At 41.8% G+C, this 20,698-nt stretch overlaps 2 protein-coding genes across 2 annotated transcripts in view; one reads left to right on the top strand and one right to left on the bottom strand.

Annotated features, from left to right (window-relative positions):
• CDK19 (cyclin dependent kinase 19) overlaps positions 1 to 8,961 on the bottom strand; it is a 268,286-nt gene extending 259,325 nt beyond the window's left edge. The window contains exon 1 of the mRNA XM_065911735.1: positions 8,937 to 8,961. The gene's annotated coding sequence lies outside the window, so the exon portion shown is untranslated. The remainder of the gene's footprint in view (positions 1 to 8,936) is intronic.
• Positions 8,623 to 19,786, top strand: GTF3C6 (general transcription factor IIIC subunit 6). Its single transcript, XM_065911736.1, has 6 exons — positions 8,623 to 8,750; positions 9,098 to 9,178; positions 12,729 to 12,792; positions 12,886 to 12,930; positions 14,508 to 14,621; positions 18,004 to 19,786. The coding sequence occupies exons 1-6, from the start codon at positions 8,679 to 8,681 to the stop codon at positions 18,303 to 18,305; spliced, it is 678 nt and encodes a 225-aa protein (XP_065767808.1). The 5' UTR covers positions 8,623 to 8,678; the 3' UTR covers positions 18,306 to 19,786.
• Positions 19,787 to 20,698: the final 912 nt, after the last annotated feature.

Below are 20,698 nucleotides of genomic sequence, written 5' to 3'. Positions count from 1 at the left end.
CATTTTTCCACTTGGTCCCTTCCAAGCGGCAGCCGGGCCATTTGTATTCCTTTGTCTTGGATGTCTAAAGGATAGAAACCTGAAACTGCTTGAAGACCGTGGCTTTTCCCATCTATTGTTAGAGTCTGAGCTCCCTGAAGAAAGTATGCTAGATGTCTGAGAGGAAAAAGGGAAGAGATGCCTTTATTTTAAACTGGAGGAAATAAATGGAGATTTCTTTAAGCCAGGAAGGAGTGTAAACTGAAGGGTCCTCATTGCCCTAGCAGCACCCTGGAGAGGTGTTGAGGCCAATGGGCTGCTGAGAAAGGCTAGACCACTAAGCATCCAAAACACAGCGGCGGTGTGCTCTGCGGAAACAGAGTCCCTGCATTTCAAGGATCTGTGAGGCTGCAACTTCGGGCAGCTCAGAGTAACCATTGTGGGCTGAAGGCTGGGGCAATCTCTTCAAATACTATGTATGATCTGGGAATGAGGGGGAAAGAGGTGTAAAAGGGAAGAAACTGATGGAGATGAAGTTTTCCTGCCATCCTGATGTGACGGGGGTTTAGTTAAGTTCAATTTGATTTAAAGAAAATAAAGAAACATGCTTTTGTTTTTTTAAATATATCCAAGTTTGCAATTGCAACTCACATACTAGGAAATATTCAATATAAGAAAGAACAAAGCAAAAAAAGCTGGGGAATGTAGTAAAGGACAAGTTCACAGAACAAGGGACACTGATGTCACTCAAACCTTGCTGGACAGATGACAGGGCATGATTAGGTGTGACGTCCCAAGTTCTTTGCCTCCCTTTTCAACTCTGCTAAGATTCGATATTCCATGTCATTCCTCCACCCCAGCTGGCCTGATTCAAGGGCTGACATCTCTACCAGGTCTGTTATGCTTCCCAATTTTTCAGAAAAGATAACAGACTGCAGAGGACTAAGTCAGACAAGTAAAGTTTCCTGACTTTCTAACACTCAGTTTCCTAATGTATAACATGGATGTTAGACTGCTGAAGGCTGATATTTAGCTTGGGTATACTGGTAAACCACGTATATGTGTGTGTGTTCAGTCGTGTGCAACCCCATGGACTGGAGCCCACCAGGCTCCTCTGTCCATGGGACTTTCCAGGCAAGGATACTAGAGTAGGTTGCCATTTCCTTCTCCAGGGGATCTTCCCAGCCTAGGGATGGAACTCGCATCTCCTGCATTTCGGGTACATTCTTTTACTGCTGAGCCATCAGGGAGTGAGTCAGTGAAAGTCACTCAGTTGGGTCCGACTCTTTGCAACCCCATTGACTGTATAGATCATGGAATTCTCTAGGCCAGAACACTGGAGCAGGTAGCCTTTCCCTTCTCCAGGGGATCTTCTCAACCCAGGGATCAAACCCAGGTCTCCCACATTGCAGGCGGATTCTTTCCAGCTGAGCCACAAGGGAAGCCGCTGATAAACTATATCCAGTGTTAAATCATTGAAACTCTTCCATATTAGTCAGTAAAAAGCAACTGCCACACACAATTTTTTCTTCCCTGTTCAGTTTTAAACTAGTGCTTCTATTATTGTTGTCTTTAAAAAGAAAAAAAGCAGCTTTATTAAAATATAATTCACATACCATAAAGTTTGTTCAATTGTATACAATTCAGTGGTGTTTAATACACGCAGCAACATGCAACGATAGCCACTGATTCCTGAACATTTTCATCATCCCAAAAGAAGGCATTTCCAATTCCTCTTCCCCTCAGGCCCTGGCAACCACGGATCTATTTCCTCTCTCTATAGGTTTGCCAATACTGGACATCCCATATAAATGGAATCATTCAATATGTGGCCTTGTGGATTCTTAGGGTACTTTTCAAGTTTATCCACGTTGTAGCATGTATCTGTACTTCATTTTTATTGCTAAATAAGATTACATTATATACATGTAACATGTATTGTTTATTAATTCTGTTTTCTGGTGTTGTTCAGTTGCTGTCTTGTCCGATTCTTTGTGACCCCATGGACCGCAGCAAGCCAGGCTTCCCTGTCCTTCACAATCTCCCAGAGTCTGCTCAGATTAATGTTCATTGAGTTGGTGAAGCTATCTAACCATCTCATCCTCTGCAGCCCTCTTCTCCTTTTGTCTGTTTTTAAGCAAAGGTAATTTAGTTTCTTAAAGCTGGCACCTGGGTCTTATGATCTCTTTCAACTGAGAGGAGAAGGTATTAAGGATAGACTCTAGCTACAAGTCACGGAAATTCCAGTCGCTAGAAGGCTTCTTTCAAAGCTGACGCTGATGAGTTATTCTGCTCAGTGAGTTTTTTTAATTTTCAAAGCTTTAGGCAATGGAGACAATACTGAAAGGTCTTGTTTCCTCCCAAGGGAATGGTTTTTTAGTCTATGTGCTATGTTATAGTATTAAAGCTTACAGATTTTGCATACATGTATGTTTTTGAAAATACATAGAGTATTTCTGAAAGGATACATAAGAAGCTGGTTAAAAAAAAAACAAAAACAAAAACCCCAGCTACCTATGGAAAGGTGATCCCTTCATGGATCACAGCCTTGTCATGGCAAAGGGGCTTGTGTGACTCAGTGAAGCTCTGAGCCGTGCTGTGCTGGGCAACCCAAGACAGACAGGTTGTAATGGAGAGTTCTCACAACACGCGGCTCACTGGAGGAGGGAATGGCAAACCACTCCCATATTCTTGCCATGAGAACCCCATGGACAGAATGTAAAGATAAAAAATATGAGATCAGATGATGAGCTCCCAGGTCAGAAGGGGTCCAATAAGGTACTGGGGAAAAGCAGAGGGCAATTACTAATAGCTCCAAAATGAAAAAGCAGAGGGGCCAAAGCAGAAACAATGCTCAGTTGTGGATGTGTCTGGTGGTAAAAGTCTGATGCTGTAGAGAACAATATTGTATAGGAACCTGGAATGTTAAGTCCAGGAATCAAGTAAATTAGACGTGGTCAAGAAGGAGATGGCAAGAGTGAACATTTTAGGAATCAGTGAACAAAACCATATCAGAATGGGTGAATTTAATTCAGATGACCTTTATGTCTACTACCGTGGACAGGAATCCCTTAGAAGAAATGGAGTAGCCCTCGCAGTCAACAAAAGAGTTCAAAACGCAGTAAGTATGCAGGTGCAGCTTCAAAAATAACAGAATGATTTCGGTTCGTTTCCAAGGCAAACCACTCAACATCACAGTAATCCAAGTCTATGCCCCAACCACTAATGCCAAAGAAGTTGAAGTTGAACAGTTCTACGAAGACCTACAACACCTTCTAGAACTAACACCAAAAAAGATGTCCTTTTCATCATAGGGGACTGGAGTGCAATAGTAAGTCAAGAGATACCTCGAATAACAGGCAAGTTTGGACTTGGAGTACAAAATGAAAGTTTTATCAAGAGAAATACTAGTCAGAGCAAACACCCTATTCCAACAACATAAGAGACACTCTACACATGGACATCACCAGATGGTCAATACTGAAATCAGATTTATTATATTTTTGCTGCTGAAGATGGAGAAGCTCTATACAGTCAGCAAAAACAAGACCTGGAGCTGACTGTAGCTCAGATCATCAGCTCCTTATCACAAAATTCAGGCTCTAAATGAAGAAAGTAGGGAAAACCACTAGGTCATTCAGGTATGACCTAAATCAAATCCCTTCTGATTATAATGTGGAGGTGATGAATAGATTCAAGGGATTAGATCTGGTAGACAGAGTACCTGAAGAACTAGGGACAGAGGTTCGTAACATTGTACAGGAGGCAGTAACCAAAACCATCCCAAAGAAAAAGAAATGCAAGAAGGCAAAGTGGTTGTCTGAAGAGGCTTTACAAATAGCTGAGAACAGAAGAGAAGTGAAAGGCAAGGGAGAAAGGGAAAGATATACCCAAATGAATGCAGAGTTCCAGAGAATAGCAAGGAGAAATAAGAAAGTCTTATGTGAACAATGCAAAGAAAATGGAGGAAAACAATAGAATGGGAAAGACTAGAAATCTCTTCAAGAAAATTGGAGCTATCAAGGGACTATTTCTTGAAAGGATGGGCACAATAAAGGACAGAAGGACCTAACAGAAGCAGAGATTAAGAGGTGGCAAGAATATACAGAGCCAGAAGAACTATATAAAAAGTCTTAATGACCTGAATAACCATGATGGTGTGGTCACTCACATAGTCAGACATCCTGGAGTGTGAAATCAAGTGGGCCTTAGAAAGCATTACTACAGACAAAGCTAGTGGAGGTGATGAAATTCCAGCTGAGCTGTCTAAAATCCTAAAAGATGATGCTGTTAAAGTGCTGCACTCAATGTGTCAGCAAATTTGGAAAACTCAGCAGTGGCCACAGGACTGGAAAATGTCAGTTTTCATTTCAATCCCAAAGAAGGGCAATGCCAAAGAATGTTCAATCTGCCATACAACTGCGCTCATTTCACATGCTAGCAAGGTTTTGCTCAAAATTCTTCAAGCTAGGCTTCAACAGTACATGAACCAAGAACTTTCAGATGTACAACTTGGGTTTAGAAAAGGCAGAGGAACCAGAGATCAAATCGCCAACATCTGTGGATCATAGAGAAAGCAAGGGAAATCTAAAAAAATTCTACTTCTGCTTCACTGACTACCTGAAAGCCTTTGACTGTGTGGATCACAAAAACTGTGGAAAATTCTTAAAGAAATGGGAATACCAGATCACTTTATGTGTCTCCTGAGAAACTTCCATGCAGGTCAAGAAGCAACAGTTAGAACCAGACATGGAAATACTGACTGGTTCAAAATTGGGAAAGGAGTATGACATGGTTGTATATTGTCACCCTGCTTATTTAACTTATGTGCGGAGTATATCATGCAAAATGTCAGGCTGAATGAATCACAAGCTGGAATCAAGATTGCCGGGAGAAATATCAACAACCTCAGATATGGAAATAATACCACTCTAGTGGCAGAAACTGAAGAGGAACTAAAGAGCCTCTTGATGAGAGTGAAAGAGGAGAGTGAAAAAGCTAGCATAAACTCAATTAAAAAACTATGATGAAGACTACCCTGGTGTTCCAGTGCATAAGACTCTGAGCTCCCAATGCAGGGGGCCTGGGTATGATCCCTGGTCAGGGAACTAAATCCCACATGCCACAACTAAGAGTCTGCATGCTTCTTGGAAGAAAAGCTATGACAAACCTAGACAGCGTATTAAAAAGCAGAGACGTTACTTTGCCGACAAAGGTCCGTATAGTCAAAGCTATGGCTTTCCCAGTAGTTATGTATGGATGTGAGAGCTGGACCATAAAGAAAGCTGAGCAGCGAAGAATTGATGTTTTTGAACTGTGGTGTTGGAAAAGACTCTTGAGAAAATCCCTTGGACTGCAAGGAGATCAAAACAGTCAATCCTAAAAGAAATCAACCCTGAGGATTCATTGAAAGGACTGATGCTAAAACTGAAGCTCCACTACTTTGGCCATCTGATAGGAAGATCTGACTCATTTGAAAAGACCCTGATGCTGGAAAAGAGTGAAGGCAAGAGGAGAAGGGGACAACAGAGGATAAGATGGTTGGATAGCATCACCGACTCAATGGACATGAGTTTGAACATGGTCCCGGAGCTGGTGATGGACAGGGAAGCCTGGCATGCTGCAGTCCATGGGGTTGCAAAGAGTCAGACACAAGCGAGTGACTGAACTGAACTGAATGCCTCAAGTAAATATCCTGCATGCTTCAATGAAGATCAAAGATCCCCCACATGTTGCAACTAAGACAGCCCAGCCTAAATAAATAAATATTAAAAAACAAAAAACCAAGATCATGGCATCTGGTCCCATCACTTCATGGCAAATAGAAAGGGAAAAAGTGGAAACAGTGACATATTTTCTTTTCTTGGGCTCCAAAATCACTGCAGACAGTGACTACAGCCATGAAAATAAAAGACTCATACTCCTTGGAAGGGAAGCTATCACAAATCTAGACAGCATATTCATATTCAAAAGCAGAGACATCACTTTGCCAACAAAGGTCCACAGTGAAAGTTATGGTTTTTTCAATAGTCACGTACAGGTGTGCGATTTGGACCATAAAAAAGACTGAGCACCAAAGAATTGATGCTTTCAAACTGTGGTGCTGGAGAAGACTTGAGAATTCCTTGGACTGCAAGAAGATCAAATCAGTCAGTCCTAAAGGAAAAGTGAAACTCACTCAGTTGTTTCTGATTCTTTGGGACCCCATGCACTGTAGCCCACCTGGCTCCTCTGACCATGGAATTCTCCAGGCAAGAATACTGGAGTGGGTAGCCCTTCCCTTGTCCAAGGGGTCTTCCTGAATCTGGGTCTCCTGCACTGCAGATGAATTTTTACCATCTCAGCCAGCAGGGAAGCCCTCCTAAAGGAAATCAACCCTGATCAATCCAATCAATCTTTGGAAGGACTGATGCTAAAGTTGAAGCTCCAATACTCTGGCCACTTGATGCGAAAAACTGATTCCTTTGAAAAGACCTTTATGCTGGGAAAGGTTGAGGGCAGGAGAAGAGGGCGACAGAGGATGAAATGGTTGGATGGTGTCACCAACCCAACAGACATGAATTTGAGCAAACTCTGGGAGATAGTGAAGGACAGGGAAACTTGGCGTGCTGCAGTCCACAGGGCCACAAAGAGTAGGACATGACTGATCAACAACCGTAATGGAAAGGGGAGCTGGCGGACAGGCATGGAAGGCTTACTTCTCTGTCTGTATCGTTTCATAAACCATTCAAAATAAATAAAATTAACAATTATGTCTTAAATAGTAAACAATAATAACCTTGACTAGAAGTATGAGCCTTGTTTATTTGAAAGGGATATCCTAAGGCATTACACTGACCTCAGAAAATGTATTTTCAGCCCTCAAGCCTTCACTTCTGCTGCTCCCTCAGCTTGGATTGTTCTTCTTGTTATTCTCCCTGAACCCCAATAATATCTGACAATTTAATTTCTCAACTTATAAAGCACTGTTAGAGACACGATCTAATCTTCAAACAAAAAATATACAGTAAGGATGAATAATTTTATCTTCATTAAAAAAAAAGAACACAGGGGATAAGAAAGTACAGCAGCTTGTGCCAGATCACAATTACTATATTTCAGATCTAGAACTTCTAAGTTCTACAACTTCTAAGAGGTCCAGTACTTTTCCCACTTTTTTAAAGTGATGAAATCCCATTCATTTAATGAAGGAAGAGTAAAAATGCACAAAAATGTTTACTAAAGGGTTGTGCAGTATCAATAAATACAATCACATATTTATATTTATCGTGGAAAACATCCATGATACTACATATAGTGAGAAAAGCAAGTTTAAAATAGATGTATAGTTGGAACACATTTTTGTAATAAAAATTGTGTTTGTGTATGTAGAAAGAAGTTGGAAAGCTAAACTGTGTAGGAAAATGTTTTTGGTTTTCATTTTCTTCAGCCACACAGCATGGCCTGTGGGATCATATTTCCCCCACCAAGGCCACCGCAGACAAAGCATAGTCCTAACCACTGAACCACCAGAAAATTCCCCGAAAATGTTCTTTAAAAGTTATAATACTCTAAATTTTTACATAGTATTACTATTACTAGGTTAAATGCATATTAAGTGCTTAATACGTGCCAGACAATCTGTTTTACATGTATAATCTCTTTTAATCCTCACAAAAACCAACTTGCCTAAAGCCTTGCAGTTAATAATGCAGCAAATCAGACAAGTATCAGACCCCAAATCTCATGCTCTGTGGAAGTAGATCATCCTGTTACTCTACAAAGATCTTTTATTTTATAATCAGAAAAATCCGTTGTTACTTTTAGAAAAATCCTGTTCAAAACTTCACTTCGTCTCTGCTGCTGCTGCTAAGTCGCTTCAGTCGTGTCCGACTCTGTGCGACCCCACAGACGGCAGCCCACCAGGCTCTGCCGGCCCTGGGATTCTCCAGGCAAGAACACTGGAGTGGGCTGCCATTTCCTACTTAGTCACTAGTACTCCCCAATTTCTGTCTCTTACAGCGCTTAGAGCAATCTGATCTCCACCTGCCATTCCTGCATCTTTTTTGCGTGCTAAGTCGCTTCAATCGTTTCCCTCTCTATGGGACCCTACGGACTGCAGCCCGCCAGGCTCCTCACCACGAATGGGTTGCCCACCTCCAGAGGATCTTCCCAGCCCAGGGATCGACCCCCGTCTCCTGCACTGGCAGGCGGGATCTTGACCACTAGCGCCACCTGCGAGGCCTGCAGCTTTTGCAGGATCCTGAAACCCAAGCTCACTTCCTAGCGCAGTGAAGTGTGCCCTTAGCTTGGCTCGGGGAGAACTTGAATTGAGGATGAGTGTTTACACAACATTAAGAATTTCTTTCAAAGCAATGTAGGATGGGGATACTGTAGGCCTCTCCATTTCCCTCGCGCACGGTGGCCTCTTTGCCTGCACCTTCTTGATCTCCTCTGCCTCGCTCGCCAGCGGGCTCGTCCCACCAGCGACGGGAGTCCGAGGGTTCCCTAGGCCGCCGAAGCCGCCCGGCCGAGGCCAGGGTCCTGGCTCCAGCTCTCGGAGAGGAGCAAGGAACTCGGCGTGCGCCCGGGAGCCGCCATCTCGCGTGCTGGCAGGAGCGGCCGGAGCGGCTGCGGGGCGGGAGCGGCTGCCCTTACTCAAGATGGCGGCCCTGGCGGGCGGGGCCCGCGGCTCGCAGGCGGCGCAGAGGAGCGGCGGCATGGCGGCAGCGGCCAAGGAGCCGAGTTGGGTGGACTGGGACGAAGAGGAGGAAGAGGAGGAGGAGGAAACAGTGAGTTCCACGGCGGAAGCCCGCGCGGTGGTGGCGGGGGTGGAAGTGGCTGTGTGCGGGGCAGGGAGTCGGGGCGCGGCCCGCGGGCGCCTGGCGGGATTGTGCCCCTGAGCGCGCGGGGCGGCAGGCAGCTGCCCACAGCCCTACGGGCCACACGGAAGTTCGAGGGGGAAGGAGGGAGGTTACCTTCGTTAACGGAGCGCGCTTCCTCTCCTTGAAAGCAGGACCTAGTTTTCACAAAAGAGGAGTCGTTTCACTGCGGGTGTTTGTTTGGCTTTTCTCCATAACTGCCTGCCTCTTCCTGCGCTCTCACAGGCTAACGCGTTAACCCTTCTTTCTTCCACCAGGAGCAGTTGGTTATGGTGGAATTATCAGGAATTCTTGATTCAGACTTGCTCTCAAAATGTGAAAATAAATGCAAGATTTTGGTGAGTCTTGTAGAATTGGTGGGTTGTTGTAGGTTTTCTTAAATCTAAAACAAGAATGGATGGTGACATATACCCATCCCCGTTAGTTCAGTCAGTTCAGTTAAGTGGCTCAGTCGTGTCTTTTTGTGACCCCATGAACTGCTGCACGCCAGGCTTCCCTGTCCATCACCAGCTCCTGAACCTTACTCAAACTCATGTCCATTGAGTCGGTGATGCCATCCAGCCATCTCATCCTCTGTCATCCCCTTCTCCTCCTGCCCCCAATCTTTCCCAGCATCAGAGTCTTTTCAAATGAGTCAGTTCTTCGCCTCAGGTGGCCAGAGTATTGGAGTTTCAGCTTCAGCATCAGTCCTTCCAATGAATATTCAGGACTGAGTTCCTTTAGGATGGACTGGTTGGGTCTTTTTGCTGTCTGAGGGACTCTCCAGAGTCTTCTCCAACACCACAGTTCAAAAGCATCCCTTTAAAATAGATTAATTCCGGGTATACAAAGCAGTCAACTGTTGGAGACAGTCACAGAACAGGGAGCAGCCGGGAGGAAACTAATGCCCAGCTTCTACAGCACTGTCGACCAAAAAAAGACACACAACTTGAGAGTTGCCAGTTACGCTTTATTTGGGGCAAAATGAGAACTGCAGCCAGGGAGGCAGCACCTCTGATAGTTCTGAGAGACTGCTCCAGAGAGACAGTGGGGAAGAGTCAATATATAAGATTTTGGTGAAGGGGGAGTTCAGTACCATTAAGCACTCATGTTACAAAAGGTTTTCTGCTAGTCACAAGGATCTGATGTCACCATGAAGGGATTTAGTGCTTTTTCTAGGTATGAGGAGATGCAAGGATTTGGATCATAAAATCAGTTCCTTAAAATATCTGTCTAAAGATCTGTCCCACCAGATTCCCTGGAACACACAGTGCCTCACTTCACCCTGAACTCTGCCAGAGGATGTTGAAGGTCAACAGCTGCAGCAGCACAGGGTTCAGTCTCCACAGGCGCAGGTGACAGATGCCCTTGTAGTTCAGTCGTTGGCAGTGCTCTTGGCAAGTGCCAGTTTGTAGTTGACAGCATCAACAATTATGCCTGAATGTCTGCATGTGTGGCTGGAGAGAGTTAAAGATTTGGCGGGGGGAGGGTGGCATTTTGAAATGGAAGATTAAATTCTGAAAAACAATACACTGTTTTTGGACCTCTCTGGTTAAGAATCTACCTTGCAATGCAGGGGACAGGGGTACAATTCTCGGTGAGGGGACTAAGATCCCACATGCCCTGGGGCAGCTGAGTCTCACTGCCACAACCACTGAAGCTCACAGGACACGACTAAAGAGCCTCTGGGCTGCAACCACTGTGCCCACTCCAGGCAGGTGGGATCTTCATTTCCTGACCAGGGATCTAACCTGTGCCCTCTGCAATGGAGTTTTAACCACTGGACCACCAGGGAAGTCCCTCTCTTCTTTTTTAAATTGAGAAATAATTGACATATAATATTATACTAGACTTCCCTGGTGGCTCAGTGGTAAAGAATCCACCTGCCAATGCAGGAGGCCAGAGTTTGATCCTTGATCCAGGAAGATCCCACGTGCCCCAGAGCAACTAAGCCCCCTGTACCCCAACTACTGAATCCAGTCTTCTAGAGCCCTCCAACCACAGCTGCTGACGCCCGAGTGCCATAGAGCCCATCCTGTGCAACGAGAGAAGCTGCTGCAGCGAGAGGCCAGAGCACTGTGATTAGAGAGTAGCCCCAGCTTGCTGCCATAGAGAAAAGCCCTCACAGCACCGAAGACCCACCACAGCCAAAAATAAATAAATTATTATTTTTATAATAATATATAATTTTTATAAAAAATAAAATAATTTTTTAATAAAACTGACCTGGAAAAGGTCAGCTATCATTTCAATCCCAAAGAAAGGCAGTGCCAAAGAACGTGCAAACTACCACACAGTTGCAGTCATTTCATATGCTAGCAAAGTAATGCTCAAAATCCTTCAAGCTAGGCTTCAACAGTACGTGAACCGCAAACTTCCAGATGTAGAAGCTGGATTTAGAAAAGGAAGAGGAACCAGAGATCAAATTGCCAACATCTGTTGGATCATCAGAAAAGCGAGAGAATTCCAGAGAAGCATCTACTTCTGCTTCATTGACTATGCTAAAGCCTTTGACTGTGTGGATCACAACAAGCTATGTAACATTCTTCAAGAGATGGGAATACCAGACCATCTTACCTGCCTCCGTAGAAACCTGTATGCAGGTCAAGAAGCAACAGTTAGAACCAGACATGGAACAACAGACTGGTTCCAAATTGGGAAAGGAATACGTCAAGGTTGTATATTGTCACCTTGCTTATTTAACTTACATGCAGAGTATATCATGCGAAATGCTGGGCTGGATAAAGTAGAAGCTGGAATCAAGATTGCTGCGAGAAATATCAATGCCCTCAGATAGGCAGATGACACCACCCTTATGGCAGAAAGCGAAGAAGAACTAAAAAGCCTCTTGATGAAAGGGAAAGAGGAGAGTGAAAAGACTGGCTTAAAACTCAACATTCAAAAAACTAAGATCATGGCATCTGGTCCCATCACTTCATGGCAAATAGATGGGAAAACAATAAAAACAGTGACAAACTTTATTTTCTTGGGCTCCAAAATCACTGCAGCTGGTGACTGCAGCCATGAAATTAAAAGACGCTTGCTCCTTGGAAAGCTCCATATAAAAACTATGATCAACCTAGACAGCATATTAAAAAGCAGAGACATTACTTTGCCTACCAAGGTCCATCTAGTCAAAGCTATGGTTTTTCCAGCAGTCATGTACGGATGTGAGAGATGGACAATAAAAAAGGCTGAGCGCTGAAGAATTGAGCCTTCAAACTGTGGTGCTGGAAAAGATTCTTGAAAGTCTCTTGGACAGCAATGAGATCAACCCGGTTGAACCTAAAGGAAATGAACCGTGAATATTCACTGGAAGGACTGATGCTGAAGCTCCAATACTTTGGCCACCTGAAGGGAAGAGCTGACTTATTGGGAAAGACCCTCATGCTGGGAAAGATTGAAGGCAGGAGGAGAAGGGGACGGCAGAGGACGAGATAGTTGGATGGCATCACTGACTCAATGGACATGAGTGTAAATAAACTCAGGGAGATGCTGAAAGATGGGCAAGCCTGGCGTGCTGCAGTCTATGGGATCGCAAAGAGTGAGACATGACTGAAGGATTGAACAACAAATTTTTTTTATATTATACTAGTTTCAGCTGCGCAGTATTTTCAGTATTTGTATTGTGAAATGATCACCACAATGTTTAATTAACCCGCATCACTACACATATAATTACAAAATTTTTTTTCTTCTGGTAATAACTTTGAAGATTTACTGTCTTAGCAACTTTCATATATTAAAGTACAGTACTATCTATAGTCACCGTGATGTTCTTAAACATCCCAGGACTTATTTTTTTTATGACTGGAAGTTGGTATCATTTGAGCCCCTTTTCACCCATTTCCCCCACTCCCAAGGCTGTTTTTACTAATGATTTTTTAATGGTCCTATATTCTATTGTAGGGAATTGATACCGAAAGGCCCATTCTGCAAGTGGACAGCTATGTCTTTGCTGGAGAGTATGAAGGTAGGAGGATGTCAGAGAGATGAAATTCCCTTTTTTATATGCCTTTTGGAGAAAGTAGCTATTTCAACAAGTTGCCTTAATGTTTTTCTGCAGACACTGTTGGGACCTGTGTTATATTTGAAGAAAATGTTGAATATGGTAAGTGATTGCTATGCTGACTCAACTCTTTTTGTTATGAAATATTTCAAACATACTTGTGTATGATGGATATTAAAGTTAAACATCTCATGTAACCCACTGTCTACCTGTGTCAAATCCTCCCTTTTGGCTAGGCAGTTAAAAAACATTCCAGATGCATTTGAAGCCACTTGTATATCCCTCTCCAGAATTACTCCCTTCTGTCTTCAGAGGTAATCACTTGTCTTCAGAGGTGATCACTCTCTTGAATTTGGTGTTTATCTTTCTTACACCTGATTTTATATTACATATGTATGTATCAGCAGACAATAAATAGCACTTTCTGGATACTGTTTCACACTTAATATAAATTGTAGCATATGATAAATGTATCATTCTGTATCTTTTTTTCAATTAGAGATATGTTTGGAGATTTTTTACATGCTTTTATATATATATAACTGATTTTCCTGTTGCTATTGTGACTGTACCACAGTTTTTTCTCCAATTGATGGACATGTTGGTTGCTCCCATTTTTATTAATAACTACTAAAATTTATTGAGTGCTTTCTGTATGCCAGGCACTGTTCTAAGTGTTCCATGTATCAACGTACTGAATCCTCACCACAATTCTGTGAGGTAGATGGCATTGTTATCTTCATTTTATATTTGAAGAAACTGAAGCACAGAGAGATAAAAACATTCTCAAGGTCGTAGGCCTAGAAGCAGAGCCAGGATAGAAGCAGAGCTAGGATTGGAACCAAGATGGTCTGCCCCAGAGCCTGTTTTCTTAATTATGCCTATTTATTTACCACAAAAATGTCTTGTGCCTATATATAAAAATGTCTCTTGGATATACACTTAGAAACAGAACTGTTAGATTGATGAGTGTGTGTACTAGATTCAACCATAATGAAGTCAACAATTTGGGCTAAATATCGCCAGTTTCACATGGTTCAGCTTAACAGATACCGCTGTGTTGCTCTCTGAAGTGTAGCATCAGTCAGCCACACAGTGGCAGGCTCTGCAAGCTTTCAATGTGCTTCACATCCTTAGCACAGAGCCTCATCCGTCATTCCCCCCTACACACACAGTTTTTATAAAGCTGTGACCCCAAGCAGCAGGTGGACAGCAATTTTTTTTTCTCAGCTTTCTCTCCTGATTGGGGATGTTCTCACTCCAGTCTGGCTTCAAGTAGTGTCTGACTTTGGTCCTTCATTTTGAGCAACAGAATTTTAGACCTCATTACCCAGTAAAACCAAATTCTCAGCCCCTCTTTCCCACTTCAGGGCTGGCACCTAATAGGCCTGTAGCTTTACTCTTAACTTTGGGTTTCTGTCCCCTGTAGATGTGTGTTGTCTTTGTGTTCACTTGTATCTTCAGTTCTTACGTATTTAATCTGTTACTTCTCTGTGGCTGGAGCAGGAGGTATTTAGTCTGTTACTTCTCTGTGGCTGGAGCAGGAGGAATGAGTTAAATTTTGAACTTAACTGCACTATCTTGACAGAAAGTAGTTTTCTCTAAACTGGAACCATTGAGGCTTAACATGATTATTTGATGGCATCAAGCAGTGTAATAGTGTTCATTTTATATTTTAGTGGATGCAGAAGGCAGTAATAAAACAGTGCTAAAATATAAATGCCACACAATGAAGAAGCTCAGCATGACAAGGACTCTTCTGACAGAAAAGAAGGAAGGAGAAGAAAACATAGGTTAGTTCACTTATTTCTCTGAAAATAGATGATTCATTATTGGCTTTATGACACATTGTTGCCAGGATGTTCTTTTTACTTCATAATAATAACTATGTGTGATAGGTTAAATATGTGAAAATTGAGAGCTCTCCATAAAAAGTACCAAAGATAAAAAAAAAAAAAAAAAAAAAGTACCAAAGATAGATTTTAAAATTTAGTTGAATTCTCATATAGCTGGGGGCACTGGAGACATATGAGAAATGTTTATCTGATTTGCATTGGAAAATATTGTGAGGAGTTTGTCAAGCAATTTGACATGATTTCAACCCCAAGGAATTCAGCAGCCACTTCTCTTCCCACCATTAAAACTTTTTTGTAAGAGCAGAAGATATGATTGTAGCAGTTCTAGATCCCCACAGGATCTCCTGAGCTTTGGGGAGATCCAGTAACCTTCCCCAAGATGCTTACTACTGGAAGAAGCTGGCTTTATATGTGAGGGAGGGACTCTAAGACCACAGTTGTTAATCTTAAGTCTAGTTCTTAATAAACATCCAGTTAGCCTTCTCCAGTTGCTAGTCATCCAATGCTAGAGACTTTGGGTGTTTCTTGCACCTGTAGCAGGCACATGTTTGCAGCGATGGACAAATAACCACTTGATGGTTTAAAAGCCTATTGCTCACCACACCAACCTCTTTCTGTTGTCCTAGGGAATTTGGGACACAGTCAAAATAAATGTGTTTGTCCACCAAAAACAAGGCTTATTGCTCAAAGACATATTTGAAACACTAGTAAATAAGACCCTAATGATGAATACTCATGGCTTGATTTATTGTATTTTAAAGAATAAATATTTGAAGGTACATTCATCATCTAGAAATTTATACCAACTACGCATAACTATATAACAAATCTTTGTTCTTATATATTCCACAACTATCCGTTTTTTTAGGCACTTTGAAAATAATAGGAAGGAGGCACTTCAAGTTCTAGAATGAACTTGAAAGGCAGATACATATCAAATGGCTTAACTATCATTTAAATATTCTTCTTAAAGGAAGTTAGAGAATTTGCTCTAGTCTTTTAATAATCTAATAGCTCTTGGGGAGAATCTGGATGCATCTTTTTGTTTATTTATTAGCTTTGTACGGGTTTTCTGTAGTTGCAGCAAGCAGGGCTACTCTTTTTTGCAATACACAGACTTTTCACCACTGCGGCTTCTCTTGTTGCGGAGCACAGGCTCCAGGTGCATGGGCTTCAGTAGTTGCAGCACACAGACTCAGTAGTTGTGGCTCATGGGCTTAGTTGTTCCCACGGCATATGGAATCTTCCCAAACCAGGGATCGAACCTGTGTCCCCTGCATTGGCAGGCAGATTCTTATCCACTGTGCCACCAGGGAAGTGCAAAATTTGGTGTATTTTAATCAAATAAATTAGCAACCAACCATTCAAGGCTGTACTGGTTATCTATTGCGGCATGAAAAGTGGCCCTTAAACTTAATGGCTTAAAACAACAGCAACAGAAGCACCATCTCCCATGGTTTCTATGAATCAGGAATTGGGAAACAGTGTATCAGCTAGGTAGTCTGGCTTGGGTTTCATGAGGTTGCAATCATTTTGTTGACTAGGCTATAGTCATCTGAAGACTTGAGTAGGGCTGGAAAATCTAACTGTAGGATGGCTCACTCACATGGCTGGTGAGTTTGTGCTGGAGGTGTCACTGCCTTGCCCTCCTCACACTACTGTTTTGAGTGCCCTTTTGACACAGCAGCTGGCTTTGCCAGACCAAGTGATTTTTAAGAAGTAGAAGCCACAAGGTCTTTTATGACTAGCCTTAGAAGTCACATTCTGTCATTTCTCTGATATCCTATTCTGTGTGAGAGGGGACAACACAGGGTATGCATGTCAGGTAGGTGAGGATCATTGGGGACCATCTTGGATGCCAGCAGAACAAAGTAGACAGGAGGTGTGGTCCTTATTTTCTAGGAGCTTGTACTCTAAAGTAAATCACATTGAGAAAGACATGGATGTCTACGATTCGACACCCATTTCACTCAATTTAAGTATCTGTTATGTGCCAACTTGGAGAAGGCAATGGCACCCCACTCCAGTACTCTTGCCTGGAAAATCCCATGGACGGAGGAGCCTGGTAGACTGCAGTCCATGGGGTCACGAAGAGTCAGACATGACTGAGCGACTTCACTTTCACTTTTCACTATTATGCATTGGAGAAGGAAATGGCAACCCACTCCAGTGTTCTTGCCTGGAGAATCCCAGGGATGGGGTCACACAGAGTTGGACACGACTGAAGTGACTTAGCAGTATGTGCCAAGTATTACGCTAAATAACAGAGTAGGCTTTAGGGTGACTTTAAGGTTTTGAACTTGGTGACTAAGAGAATAATGTTATGGCAAGCAAAAAAAAAATTTTTTTTTTAGAATAAGGTTATTCTATATGTTTAGAATAATGTTATTGCAAGCAAAAAAATATAGTTTTTGTTTTTTTTTTTAATAGAAGTCAATAGTTGAAGCTGAGCTGGACAGAAAGGACTAATCACGTTTTGAAAGAGGGAGACTTTATAGAGAAAAGATATGGGATCAACAGGATGTTTCAACAAACAGCTATGGAAGAGTTAGTTTATGGTGGGGTATAGGACAGATGGATGCTCAAACAGGGTGACAAGATAAGTTGGGATATCTTACAGATACCTAATGTTATTTTGACAATGACAGTAAACAGCTTGGGTTATAGGAATTAAGTATCTATGAAAATACTTGGCTTTCTGAAAGGGTCAGAGGATAAGAGAAAAAAATGGCTAGCATTATTGAAGCAATTCTTGATTATGGGAGTTCACTGAGGGATTAGGGCTTTGACTGTAGGTATGAAAAGGGACAAAAATTTTTTTCAAGGATTTTTTTTGGAGAGGTGTCTTATTTCACAATTAGATTCTTCAATTTAAAATGACACATAAAAAATTTTTTTAAAAATAAAATGATACATAAATGTTGACTTGGAAGATGACAGAGTGGTATCATCCACCATATTAGGAAAGCTGGCTGAGTAAGAAGAAAATTGTAGGGAAGTGACAATTTTCTTCAAGACAAGAGATGGCAGTGGAAAATCAGTTATCTCTCAGAATGAGCTGGGAACTGGACTCTGGAAAAAGGGCTTAGAATAGTAGTGATTTTGATAATGCATACCTTACAGGCTTTCTAAGGTCTCCATGTAAGGTGAAAATTACACGTTTATCAGTTGGTTCAGGCACCTTGTTCCTTTCTTTAAGTTGGGGTTTTATATTGATAAATATTCATATGAGCATTTAAATGAAAAATATTTGGAAGTAACTAAAATTCCTTTTTCATATCTCTTGGTTTCTCACCCCACCCACACCCTCCCCTATTAGGTGGTGTGGAATGGCTGCAAATCAAGGAGAATGATTTCTCCTATAGGCCCAACATGATTTGTAATTTTCTGCATCAGCATGAAGAGGAGGAAGCTGTAGCCCCAGACCCAGATAAATCTCTGGAGTTGGACGAGCACGAGATTCAAATGAAAGATAATTCAAACCTGGGTTATGAACAGGAGAAACCACCGAACTTGGAAATAGAGGATTCTGGTCCTCTTATTGATATCCCTTCTTTTGAGACAGAAGGGTCTGTTTTTATGGATACTCAAGAAACTGCTTTAGAAATCACTCCTAGATGAAATGTTTCTAATAATAACTAGTCATGAACTTTTTATACAGTTTTTATATAAAATAATTGACTTTGTAGTTGTTCACAATTTTTATTTTTGTTAGCTATCTGCACATTTCCAGTTATAATGTAGTTTAAGATACTAGAATCATTAAGAACCAAATATTGAGTTTTTAAAAATATGGTTTCAAGGACTATAGGGACCATTCTGTGATGAGTCCTTTAAAATGGAGGTTTTACTAAGGTAAGTATATGTTTCTATTGCAGCCATTGCAAATTACCACATTTAATGGCTTATGTGTATTAAGCTACAGAAGTGTATTGTCTTTTACAGTTTTGTAGGTCAGCTGTTTGAGATGGGTCTCACCTGGGCTAAAATCAAGGTATTTGTAGAACTTCTCTTCTGGAGGTGGGATGGGGGACTCCATTTCCTTGTTCATTCAGTTGTTTACAGAATTCAGTTGTTTGCAATTGAAGGATCATGGTCCCATTTCGTTGCTGTTGGCCGAGAGCCATTCCCATATTCCAGAGGCTGCCTGCATTCCTTGACTCATAGCCCCTTCTCTTCAGAGCCAACCATGGTCAAGTTCCTCTCAGTCCTTGACTCTCCCCTGCTACTTCTGTCTTCCTATTGATGTTAGACCCTTCTTTTATTTGATTACATTGGGCACATCTGGCTGACTTCCCTATTTTAAGGTCTATAACTTTAATTCCATCTGCAAAGTCCATTTTGCCATGTAATGTAAACAGGCATAACACTGAAAATTATGGCATGAAAATATTTGTGGTGGCGGGGGTGCATCTTCCAGTCTACCAAAGTCAATATTACAATTCTGAGAACAGAAGAATTCAGAAGTGCTTAAGGGTGAAGGTACAGTTCCTGATATTCCAGCTGTAATTTCACTCCTTTCCTACTGAAGAAAGATGATTGGAATTCAGCTGTAACAGTCAGTTTACTACAGTGATATAACATTGTAAAGCCATTATCCTCCAATTAAAAATTAAGTATTACGGTGATAAGCTAGATCTGCTCTAGCTAGTATTTTTTTAAGTAAATTATTCACAAACTTTGATACAGGTTGATCTATATGAAATTAGTAATATTTGCTTCTGACTATAAAACCCAGCCATTTTATATGGTTTATGCTGGTATAAAACACACCTCACATTAATTATATCTCATAGTGCTCTGTGATGACCTAGAGATGTGGGATGGGAGAGTGGGAGGGAGGCTCGGGACGGAGGGAGATAATGTATACTTACGGCTGGTTCACGTTGTATGGCAGAAATTAGCAGTGTTGTAAAGCAATTATCCTCCAATTAAAAATGTTAAAAAATTATATCTCAACTGTTGGAGGTATAACTTTGTTTTGACAGATTAGAAAATTAATGTTCTAGAATGAGAAATTTTTTCCTTCAATAAGTTCTGTAACTTTTTCCTATTTAATTGGAAAACAACATACCCTGATTAAAAACCTTTCCAAATCATAAGCATCTATATCCTCCCAATTTTTATATGACTTTAGTCTCAGCTTTCCTTTAATCAGAAACTTTTTTTTCTACCATGTGTATGTGGAGAGACTGCTAATTACTTGACCCAATATCTGGTCTTCCTTTTTTCTCTTTGTAACAGAATCCCAGAATTTATTCAGGTTAGCAGTGTGCCCGGGAGAAGGCAATGGCAACCCACTCCAGTACTCTTACCTGGAAAATCCCATGGGAGGAGCCTGGTAGGCTGCAGTCCATGGGGTCACGAAGAGCGACTGAGCGGCTTCAGTTTCACTTTTCACTTTCATGCATTGGAGAAGGAACTGGCAACCCACTCCAGTGTTCTTGCCTGGAGAATCCCAGAGATGGGGGAGCCGACGGGCTGCCATCTGTGGGGTCGTACAGAGTCAGACACGACTGAAGTGACTTAGCAGCAGCAGCAGTATGCCCAGCTTTCCTTGTGTATGTGAACGTGGCCCTATTTTCTAGATATTAGTTCTTCCAAGCTTGATCTATAGATTCAATGTAGTCCCAACAAAATTACAGCAAGTTTTCTATGGATATTGTCAAACTGACTCTAAAGTTTATATGGAGAGGCCAACCCTCAGAATAGCCAATACAATGTTAAAGAAATAGTAGGAGGATTTCAAGACTTACTGTAAAAACTGTAGTAATAGAGACAGTGGGAATTGCTGAAAGAATAGACAGATAGGTCAATGGAATAGAATAGAGAGCCCAGAAATAGACATAGTCAACTGATCTTAGATAAGGAACAAAGGCAATACAATGAAGCAAAGAGAATCTTTTCAATAAATGGTGCTGGAACAACTGGACATCCACATGCAAAAGAATGAAGTGGGACCCCTCCCCAATCTCGTGTTATATACAAAGACTTACTCAAAATGGACCAATGGG

This window comes from Muntiacus reevesi, chromosome 19 (assembly GCF_963930625.1).
Source record: "Muntiacus reevesi chromosome 19, mMunRee1.1, whole genome shotgun sequence".
NCBI lineage: Eukaryota > Metazoa > Chordata > Mammalia > Artiodactyla > Cervidae > Muntiacus > Muntiacus reevesi.
This window is presented reverse-complemented; position numbering and strand designations above follow the sequence as displayed.